We start from the raw sequence: 10753 nt of genomic DNA, 5'->3' as shown, positions 1-10753 counted from the left end.
TTCAGTCAGGATGAAGCTACAAAGCAAAAGAAGCGAATCGATTATGCTCGACTATGTATTGAGGTAAATGTTTCTGCCAAGCTTCCAGATTCATTTACAGTTGAACTAGCAGGAGATGAACGGATCATCTCGTTTGAGTACCCTTGGATCCCAAAAAGATGTGAGAAGTGTCAAAAGTTTGGACAAAAAATTGAAAAATGTTTGGGTGATGCAAATTCAAGGAGATTGAATACCACTAACAAAAGTGGAAGAATGAGTAGACTCAATACTGTACAATCTACTGGATTGGATGCTAACAATGTAACCAGTTCACAGGAAGGAAGGAAGAATGAAAGAATGACTCCTAATGCCAATGTAAGCTATGAGAATGCTATGAGGAATACTGTAACGTATGCTGGCAATGGAAGTGGAGAAGATGTGAATAGAAGAATATGGAGAGTTAGGAGTCATTCTAGTGCCCTCTCTGATGGTGCAGGAACAAGTTGCAAAAGAAATGATAGAGGCAAAGAGATCTGGGAGCAACCCACTGGTACAACTATCCAACATGAACCAAATAGCCAGAGTAGTGGTGCTCAGGGGAATGGAACAGAGATTGAAGAGCTCAATATTGGTGTACATGAGACTGGAACCGATCCTTCCATTGAACTTCAGCTAGTATTTTATGTGCCTGCTGAGATAACAACTCCTATAGTAAATATGATTGGGGAAACTATGGATATTCCTCATGTGAACACTTTTTCGCAAAGAGGAACTTCAAGTAACCAGAGAGATAAAAGTAATATGGTTACACCAATCCAGAGTCAGCCTAGAGGTATTCCGATTAACCGATTGTCATATAGTAGATAACGAAACATGTATGAAGGGCTAGTTGCTGGAAATGAGAATGAAAATGATGATCTCTCAGAGAAGGAGACTGAGTTCTTTACTGATGCAGTATCCTCAACAATTGTTTTGCAAAAGAGTTCATCAAGGTATGTAGCGCCTTCTAAGGATCAAAATCAATGGACAACTCTGAAGCCACAAAGAAGCAAGCGGATCCAAGAGCGTGATTCAGAAGAAGTAGAGCCTACGCTGGCAATGATGAAGAAAGTAAAGTCGTTACTGAAAATCAAAAAGATGAGAAATCTTGAGGACTACACCAAAAAAAATTTGGATGATTCTTTGGAACTCACTTATGTGTGTTGTGCTTGCCAAGGTTTCTTTTGCAACTATGAGAAAGCGCAGACTCATCTTAGGAAGGATCATCCTAAGATTGTTAAAGAAATCATGACTAGGAAGTAGGACTACTATCTCTACTTTCTTAGGTTCGATTGCAGGACGAGTAGTATGTTATTATGTATGTTAGGCTTGAAGCATGTCGGTAGAGTTTTTGTGTTCCTCCTTTTAATGATCTAACTTTTAGGGAGGCTTGTAAAGTTTAACCTTTTGCAATAATAACAGGTGGGGGTCTGCCTTAACCCCAGCTTAATCTTTAAAAAAAATATATAAGATTTGAGAAGCTTAATATATTGCACTGTCGAAATAAATAGCCAGTAGTCGAAATTACAAGTAGTAACGCGCGGAGATCTTTAATAAGATGCAATTGTTTGTACTACTACGACTACCTAATCCCCAATAGATTAATGGGAAACATTTGCAGATAGATCAATAGACCACACCATCATTTTGCATAGATAAATCAATTGACTAGGAGACATTGGCCAATCATTAAACAGATTAAGATTGGATATTTACGACGTACAACTGATGTTACAGTACATGAAAAACCTCATTTAATCCTGTAGTAGGTACTAGGGGCGAAAGAGAGGGGGAACTACTTTCTGCAGTTGTGCATAGTCTGGCTTAGAATCACCCCAAAATAAGTAGATAATTTTCTAGCTGCAGCATCAGCACCAAATGTTCCTCCCCTCCAAATGTATGTTATTTTCCACTTGGAAAGTCTCGACAGTACGTGCCCCACTTTCAATTACTTTTCACATTCTTGCAAATCCAACTCCTCCACTTTCAAGCTCTGTAACTGTGCTTTTGAAGATCTCCATCTGCATGACTCAGAGATTATGTTGGCATTGGACATATTTCCTCTAAAATTAAATAGATGTAGAGGCAATAGTTTTTACCTTGAGTGCATGATACACCTTTTTATTCCAGTTCCTAGCTCTGTATTCCATGGCTTAATTTCAAAGTCAGATACAAGAAATAAGTTAATGACACAAATGCATAATTTGCAATGAGCAAGGAGAGTTGTTATGGTGATTTGTGAACCTTTGTTCATTCCTTGTTGTAGGATTTCCTCTCTAGGTTCTGTAGCATGAACCAAGCCTCCTACAAGTGCAGCTTTTCCATCGTACCGTCTCCTATATATATAAACTTGTTTAGGCTGAAGCTGAAAGTTAATTGAAGTATTAGATGCCCAATAAAAACCTATTAGAAGACATTGGGTTACTATTATGATATACCCTGTGAGTATCGCTTCCTGGAATGTTGACATTGGTAACTTTGCACGCAGAACAGCAACGTTTCCAGGTGTTAAAGACAGTCCCAGATCAACCTGCTTGAATAAGGTAGTAAATATTCATGTAACTTTATCCTTAGTATATACACAAAATACAGGACTTGGTCTTAGTAGATACATAAGATACAACGTAACACAAATAGAAGCCCTGGGCGCAAACGAGGAGAAATCTTACAAATGAGTAAGTTGAGAACATGTAGAAGCCCTGGCAACAGGATTATTGTCAGAGTGTTATGTAAGCTACTAATTACCTCGTTCATGAAGATATAACCTTTACTTGAGCTCATGAGCCTATAGTCATGAGCCATGGCATATAAACAACCAGCTCCAACTGCATGTCCCCTAATTAATTGTATATATCTCTTATTAAACACTGATTTTGAAACATCATCCATTCTTATGGAGATGCTAGTAAAACAAGTTGCTAACTCGATACCCTTTCTTTTTTCTTGTGAAGAATGGAGAAGAATAAGTTCTAAATTACCTTATTATTGCTATTGTTGGTATACAGAATGTTAGTATCTTGCTTACAAGCTTTTGAAACATTAGCAAATATTCCTGTTCAGAAGACACACAATTTGGCGTTTTTAGATCTTCAAGAACAAACCATGATGCATGTGCATCTATATATAAGATAGACATATATAATATATTCATACCTTGCATCCCTTTCTATCAGTGTTTCTCAAGTAATCCACATCCATTCCATTTGAGAAGAATCTTCCCTGAATAAGACAGACCGCACGTCAATTTATATATATACACAACATATTGATTAAACTCATATGCACAAAACAAGCAAATCAGATAATTCAATGATCCACTCCCAACATTTCCTGGACACTGGACCTAAGTTTCCATGAATATCTTCCCCACCCATGGCTGGTCCAACACTTGTACTATAATGGTAATGCATAGGAACAACGTTGTTATTGACCCGAACCCAGGTGGTGACAGCAGAGTAAAGATTGAACTTGTTCCTCGGAACCAATTGAGGCTTCCAAAGGATTCATCACTGCAATTGTGAGCTCCATATGCTCCGAATCAAAGGGTAGATGTTTACAAAAGCGGTATTTGGCTTAGAGCGACGGTGGTTGAAGCAGGCATTCTCAACTATTTAGTAAAGCTAGATGCCACCAACAATGTAACAATATTCGTGTGTCAAGACTGCAGGGGACAGATACCTCGGCAAACATCCCATAGGTCAAAGCGAGTTGTCCACATATAGAGGTTGTAATGAGATAGGTTATAACTTTTGTCAACATCAAATTATTTTCAACTCAGATTTTTAAAACTTATGATGTTATCAAGTTTGCACTCAGTCTCTTTTAAGTTTAAACAGATTATTATGTGTTTTTTCTGGCAAAAAGGATAGCAGATAAAATGGTTGTAATGTGTTCTGCTATTGCAACTAGCTTTTGCATTCAAAATAGCACATGCAATGAAAATTTTAGACAAAACGTGCTGAGCTGAAAATTTTAAGTCAAATCCCAACCCATTTTGTCCCCTTGGAATGTAACTAAGAAAAACATTCGCAGGGTACCTGGTTTGTTGTAATCAACACAGATGCTCCAACGTCACTTGCTACCTAAGTTGCCATGAATCAGATTAAATTCACAATGTGACGTGCTAAACAAAGTTTTCAGCTGAAAGTAAGAAACAAGATCCCCAAACACTAGGGACTTTCAGCTAAGCTTAAGCAAGAATGTGCCTTATAGCCATACACTTACAAGAACAAGAAGGTACATTTTTGTAGGCAAGGCCACTTTTGGTGTCCTAATCGGTCTGTGTCCAGCCATCCGAAAAAATATCCACAAGCTATTTTTACAGGGATGTGTGTGTGGTTCGTTGCATCCCAGAATGTATGGACAATTAGCTAATTCAAGACGGAGAATATCTCATCTTGAGCTTATGCAGTTCTACTCTCATTGTGGAATATGCTACATACCCAGTGTTTATGATGGATTTTGCATGTTCAAGTTTTTTAGTGCACTTCTAGTCCGACTCCCTAAAAATAGTCCCTATTCCAACACCCTAAATGGATACTATTTTTTTGCATTGATATTCAGTCATGGGTCTCAATACGAAATACACTATTGGTCAGTTACGATTGGTTGTTGGGAGTCAGCATACAGTTACTGTTGTCCGTTTGCTATTTTCTGTCAATTTGTAGTCTTCAATTTACCTACTTAACCAGTGAAAAGAAGTTACCAAATGTGATACCTGATTGAGAAAGTTGTTTATTGCTCGAATGGTATCTGACGTAAACCTGATATAATTCATGAACAAGAAATTAAAAAAATTAGAATAATGACATTATTTGGAGAGTATTTACATGTCATTCTTTGGAAATATCCAAAGTATTATTATCTAGCCAAATAATTCCAACTGGTTATCACCTCTTGATTACACCATCTGTCATTTCAATTCAATGTATTCATTCACTTTGTTTGCTTAATAGAATCGGATCAATCAAATAGTTCATAAGATTTAATATTAGGTTGTTGGTAAATCTAAATGACTAATGCAGTGCAAAAGCTTCAATACTAGGAAATCTAAGAATCTTATGATAACCACAAAAGCAGATATAGCTAGACATGTAGTTAGAGGAAAAAACGTGAAAACAGTACATACCGAAACTAAATTCTGTTCCAATAACATGTCAAGTCGATTGTGAAAAAGCATACATTGCAGTAGTTTGTTCATCATTATATGGTCGCTAATTAATTTTGAAGTAGAATACATTTGCCCATGCAATTATTGTGCGCAAAGGAGATTATAAAGATATGAACCTGTGTTGTAGGTGTCCAACAAAAGTGAGAACATAAACACCTCCTTCAAGCCTCTTCAAATCTAGCAGTTCTCTGTCTGTGGTTCCATTGACTAGGGGAACAGCCATGAAGCCTAAAACTTTAAAAGAACACAAATAGGTTATGCAAAACTTGGAGAAGATAGAAAACAACTCAATTAAAGGAGCAGATATATTTACAACTGTTATGAGTATTAACTCTATCACTCAAAGACTTCATACTACTTATAGCCAAAAGAGATCAAACCTACCTACTTAATAAACACGGGGATCTTGGAACTTTTCTTCCAGTACTGTACACTATATAATGCCAAAACTCAAAAGAGTTGAATAATAAGAAATACAATTTCACCACAATAGCTACTCGATCAATGGAAGTATAAATGTATAAGAGTGTGCGTGAATAAGTGTGATTAAGAAACTAAGATTACTTAATATGACTATGTATAGCCTAAAGCGAGTATCAGTGGCAAAACTCACTTTCTTTTATCATCAAGTGGTACAAAGTGATCTCATCTCATTTGATTTCTGGCCAAAAGAAAATATACAAGTAGATGATCCAACATGAAATAAAACGCAGGGTATCTCATAAAGAACGTTTGGCAAACTATAATTTGTTAAGTTGACATATTAATCTTTGGGACAGTCCTGATCCGATCTTTTAATTTGTTTCTGGCCAAAAGAGAAAATGAACAAGTAGAAATTTGCATTCATTAGATTGACGTCTATGCTATTAATTGAGTATCTAATACTGCATATCATTGTTGGTATGTGAGGAAGACATGCATTTCAAAACATATATATGCACCAAATAGTCAAATACTAGCCTATCATGTCAATTAAACAGAGTAAAAGACAATTCAAGAAGACAAATAACCAATATGTAGAGAAAAAAGAGTTTTTCTATGTTTTTCACATTCAGAGCGCGCCTACGCTCAGTGGAAGCGCCAATGACGCCAGCTCATGGTCCAGTGTTTTGGCGACGACCATCGAAGGAGAAGCCGCTACCAACCGCTCTCGAAAGATAGGCCTTGGCGCTTCAGTCCTCTTTGTGGGCTTCACATAAGAATCGCGATTTTGGTTTTTTGGTATAAAAACAAAATCAATTTTTTGGAAAACCTAACTTTTCAAAAAAGAAAGAAAGAGAGAAATTGTAAGAGAGAAATTCTTAGTGAGTTGAGTGTTCATTCTTTGTGAGTGAATTGAGAGCTCTTTGTCTGTTACTACGGACTTCTAGTAAAGCTTGGATCTCGCCCGGTGTGGGCGTAAATCGTCGAACCACGATATATCTTTATCTTGTGGTTGGTTCTCTTTTACATTATTATATTTACTTTATATGTTTGTTAAATTGTTAATGAGAAGCGTTGGGATAGTACTTGGAGGGTATTGAAGTCTTGTCTAGTGTGAAGGATCGATCTTTGTGTAGAATTGATCCGTTTGTTGTGGGTAACGTTGTTTCCACACTCATATATTCGCAACAATTGGTATCGGAGCGAGGTATACGACCTAAGATTTTGAGTTTTGGTAAAGAACCATAGTGCTCGAAATTTATGTAGACAAGGTGTTCGATAAAATTCCTGAGTGAGATAAATTTTTTGGTTATTGTGTGTGACTTGAAAAAGGGGCTCCCAAGATGTCAAATGCTAGATTTAAAGTAGAGAAGTTTGATAAAGAAACAAAAGAAAAGATGGCGAGGGTGATGTCGAATGAGATGACTTCCACAAGCAAGTGGAAGGGTAGTTCGAAGAAGCCTTTAAAACATGTACGGTGCTACAATTGCAAAGAAAATGGGCATTATCTATGTGATTGCTCTAGCCCGAAAAAGAGTAACAAGATGAGTGGTAAGTTTGAGAATGAGGATGTTAGTGAAGCAAGTCTTGCTTCCGCCGATGGGGATGATGTAAAGTCTTTTCGGTGTCTACACACACGATGACCACATGACCGATACGTGGATTCTTGATTCCGGGTGTTCCTACCACATGTGTCCAAATAGGAAGTGGTTTGCTACCTATGAGAACTTGAGTGGAGGTTCCATTTTGATGGGCAATGACGTTGCTTGTAAGACGGTTGGGATTGGAACTATACGGGTCAAGATGCATGATGGTGTAGTGAGGACTTTAACCAATGTGAGGCATGTTCCTAAGTTAAAGAAGAACCTTATTTCTCTTTGTACCTTGGATTCCAAATGGCAAAATTTTGTGGGAAATGGTGGAGTCCTAAAGATCCTTAGTGGCTCTTTAGTCATTATGAAGGGTCAAAGACATGGAAACTTGTATACTTTGTTGGGTAGTACAGTGATAGGTGATGTAGCAGTGGGTACATGTAGTGATAATTCTGAGTGCACAAAATTGTGGCATATGCGCCTTAGGCATATAAGCCAAAAGGGATTGTCTGAGTTGTGTAAGCAAGAGCTACTGAAAGACTTGGAGAAACCAAGTATGGAATTCTGCGAGCATTGTGTCTATGGCAAGCAATGCAAAGTCAAGTTTGGTACAAGCAAGCACAAGACGAGAGGCATCCTAGATTATGTGCATACGGATGTTTGGGGACCTTCTAGAGTGGCTTCTAAGGGAGGTAACCGGTATTATGTCTCTTTCATCGATGATTATACACGCTATGTGTGGGTATATATCTTGAAGTCCAAGGATGGAGTTTTCGAGACATTTAAGAAGTGGAAGGCAAGGGTTGAGAATCGCACAGATAGGAAGGTGAAGACTCTACGGTCTGACAATGGTACTGAGCATACCTATAGGCCTTTCCAAGAGTTTTGTCTTGCAACGAGGAATTGCCGGATTAATCGACGATGAGGGCACGCCACAGCAGAATGGGTTAGCAGAGAGAATGAATATCGCACGTTGCTTGAGAAAGCTAAGTGTTTGCTTTCCAATGCCAATCTTGGCAAAGAGTTCGGGCGAATCGATTGGCCATGGCGTGTTACTTGTATAATAGATCACCGGTTCCGGCGATAGACTACAAAACACCTTATGAGGTGTGGACGGGAAACCGGTGATTATGGTACTTTTATGAGTGTTTGGATCTAGTGCTTACTACCACATGAATGATAGTAAACTTGATTCTAAAGCTAAGAAAGCAATATTCTTGGGCTATGCAAATGGAGGAAAGGGATACGGATTGTGGTGTCTAGAGAACCACAAGTTCCTGGTCAGCAATGAGGTTACCTTTGATGAACTTCGGTGCTACTTTTAGCGAGGCGGAGAAGAAATTTTGGAAATACTAGTGATTCTATACAATCTCAAGTGATTGAGATAGAAGAAGCGTCTCGAGGATGCTAAAGAGAGTGAGGTTCTTAGTGAAAGAACTATTCAACAAGAAGTAGAGTTACAACAACCTGAGCAGCAAACTTTGGCTAGATCAAAGCCAAAGAGAAGTGTGAAACAAGTTATGAAGTACGGGCATGATAAGATAGTGAAGCATTATGGTCAACCGGACTCGGTTGCCTACGCACTGAATATTGAAGATGATGAGCCAGATAGCTTCAAGGAAGTCATTAGAGATGCTCATTACGAGATTGGTCGGTGGATATGCAGAAAATGGTGGAGGCTCGTGACAAGTTTTGTACTTGGGAATTTGTTTCATTGCCTAAGGGCAAAAGGGTTTTGGGTTGTAGAAGGTTCTCTATGGAGTTGAGTTTCAACATTGGTTGGGGGTACTCCACAAATGGTGGAGGCTCATGCATTGTTGATTGATGCCTTTTCGTAGGCATGGCCCTTTGTGGGCGTGATTGCTCTTTTGAGCATGAGCATGATAGCTCTTTGTGAGAAGATAGCTCTTTGTGAGCATGACACTCTTTTTGGGTGGCTCTTGGGTGCAAGCTCTTTGTGAGCATGACACTTTTGTGGGTGGCTCTTGGTGAGCATGACACTCTTTGTGGGTGGCTCTTTGTGAGCATGACTCTTTGGGTGGCTCATGACACTTTTGTGGGTGGCTCTTTGGTGAGCATGACACTCTTTGTGGGTGGCTCTTTGTGAGCATGACACTTTTTGTGGGTGGCTCTTGGTGAGCATGACACTCTTTGTGGGTGGCCTTGGTGAGCATGACACTCTTTGGGCATGGCCCCTTTGTGGGCGGTTGACTACGAAGTTACGGATGGATGTGTTCTTCTTTGGATGTGTTAAAGTTCGGTTTTTGTGTTAAAACCTCACCGTTTTATGGTGGAGAATGTAGAAAAAAGTTTTTCTCTTTTTTCATGATGAGGAGCGCTGCCAAGGCCAGAAGCGACCAGCGACCAGCTCATGGTCCGATGTTTTAGTGCGACCAGCGCTTCGGAAGAAAGGCGCCAGCTTCAGTCCTTTTTTTGTGGGCTTACATAAGAATCGCGATTTTGGTTTTTTGGTATAAAAACAAAATCAGTTTTTTGGAAAACCTAACTTTTCCAAAAAGAAAGAAAGAGAGAGATTGTAAGAGAGAAATTCTTAGTGAGTTGAGTGTTCATTCTTTGTGAGTGAATTGAGAGCTTTTGTAATCTGTTACTCTGGACTTCTAGTAAAGCTTGGATCTCGCCAGTGTGGACGTAGGCAAATTGCCGAACCACGATATATCCTTGTCTTGTGGTTGGTTCTCTTTTGCATTATTATATTTACTTTATATGTTTGTTAAATTGTTAATGAGAAGCGTTGGGATAGTACTTGGAGGGTATTGAAGTCTTGTTTAGTGTGAAGGATCGATCTTTGTGTAGAATTGATCCGTTTGTTATGGGTAACGTTGTTTCCGCATTCATATATTCGCAACACAATATAAAATACAAAAAAAAAAGATCTTGAACTTCCAAAATGAATGAATCTATTCAGAAGAAATTGGCAAAGATTCTCATTAAAATATAGTTCTTTTCATGACAAAAATGTCATTGTCACATCTCACAATGGATAACCGAAATCAGTAGTGCTACTTGGACAACCTACTTAACCGGCCTACAACCTGCTATTGCGTATCGTTGTAAGAATGTAGTAAATAACACCACCTCCCAAGTATTCTTGAATCACGTCCTTGGTTCAACTAAAAATAAAGACATGCACGATCCTCCCAAGTATTCTTGAATCACGTCCTACGAAGTAGTAGTTTCTGGCCTAACTTAACTTGTAAATAGTATATATGTTTCATCTGTCTCCATGCACGATCCTGTTTGGCTGTTTTATGTACAGACTCCTGTGATGATGGTTGTTTTGGTTCGCCAGAAAGTCACGAAAACCAGAATGGAATAAAGTTTCATAACAAAGTAACTGATAGAGTTGCAAATGTTTTCATGAGCGAGCGTGTTTTTAATAGAGAGAAACATGTTTGTGAGAAGAGCTTCTAAAAGCTAGCGTGTTTTTAAATAAAATTTCATGGATGAGAAGCTGGTTTCCACTAAAAGCAGTGATCGGAAATTTATCTGTTCCACAAACGTTCATATTGCAAATTTACAACTAGATTTT

General features: G+C 38.5%; 1 protein-coding gene across 6 annotated transcripts; it reads right to left on the bottom strand.

Annotated features, from left to right (window-relative positions):
- Positions 1 to 1487: 1487 nt before the first annotated feature.
- LOC147478287 (enoyl-CoA delta isomerase 2, peroxisomal-like) lies at positions 1488 to 6147 on the bottom strand. Of its 6 annotated transcripts, none has more exons than XR_015207863.1 (12): positions 5802 to 6147; positions 5502 to 5621; positions 5305 to 5422; positions 4736 to 4781; positions 4056 to 4100; positions 3172 to 3237; positions 2997 to 3070; positions 2764 to 2854; positions 2457 to 2548; positions 2263 to 2383; positions 2118 to 2170; positions 1488 to 2039 (listed from the first exon to the last, which is right to left on the bottom strand). XR_015207863.1 is itself a non-coding variant. In XM_086582926.1 (12 exons), exons 2-12 carry the CDS (start codon positions 5539 to 5541, stop codon positions 1974 to 1976), a joined length of 783 nt encoding a protein of 260 aa, XP_086439052.1. In that variant the 5' UTR covers positions 5542 to 5621; positions 5802 to 6127; the 3' UTR covers positions 1488 to 1973. The 6 variants fall into 6 exon arrangements, 5 of the variants coding, with proteins under 5 accessions (XP_086439052.1, XP_086439055.1, XP_086439056.1 ...); XM_086582926.1 differs by having other exon boundaries at positions 2263 to 2354; positions 5802 to 6127; XM_086582929.1 differs by having other exon boundaries at positions 2263 to 2354; positions 5573 to 5621; positions 5802 to 6124.
- Positions 6148 to 10753: the final 4606 nt, after the last annotated feature.

This window comes from Coptis chinensis, chromosome 9 (assembly GCF_015680905.1).
Source record: "Coptis chinensis isolate HL-2020 chromosome 9, ASM1568090v1, whole genome shotgun sequence".
Classification (NCBI taxonomy): Eukaryota; Viridiplantae; Streptophyta; class Magnoliopsida; order Ranunculales; family Ranunculaceae; genus Coptis; species Coptis chinensis.
Note: the sequence above shows the minus strand (reverse complement) of the source record. Positions and strands in the feature narration are given on the sequence as shown.

Bases quoted from the DNA above. Each gene is read 5' to 3' on its own strand.
- LOC147478287 (XM_086582926.1), bottom strand. From the start codon at position 5,541: ATGAAGTCTTTGAGTGATAGAGTTAATACTCATAACAGTT. The intron at 5,423-5,501 runs GTAAATATATCT...GTTCTTTTAAAG, and splicing joins AGTTAATACTCATAACAGTT to TTTTAGGCTTCATGGCTGTT. The intron at 2,855-2,996 runs GTAATTTAGAAC...ACAATTAATTAG, and splicing joins CCAACAATAGCAATAATAAG to GGGACATGCAGTTGGAGCTG.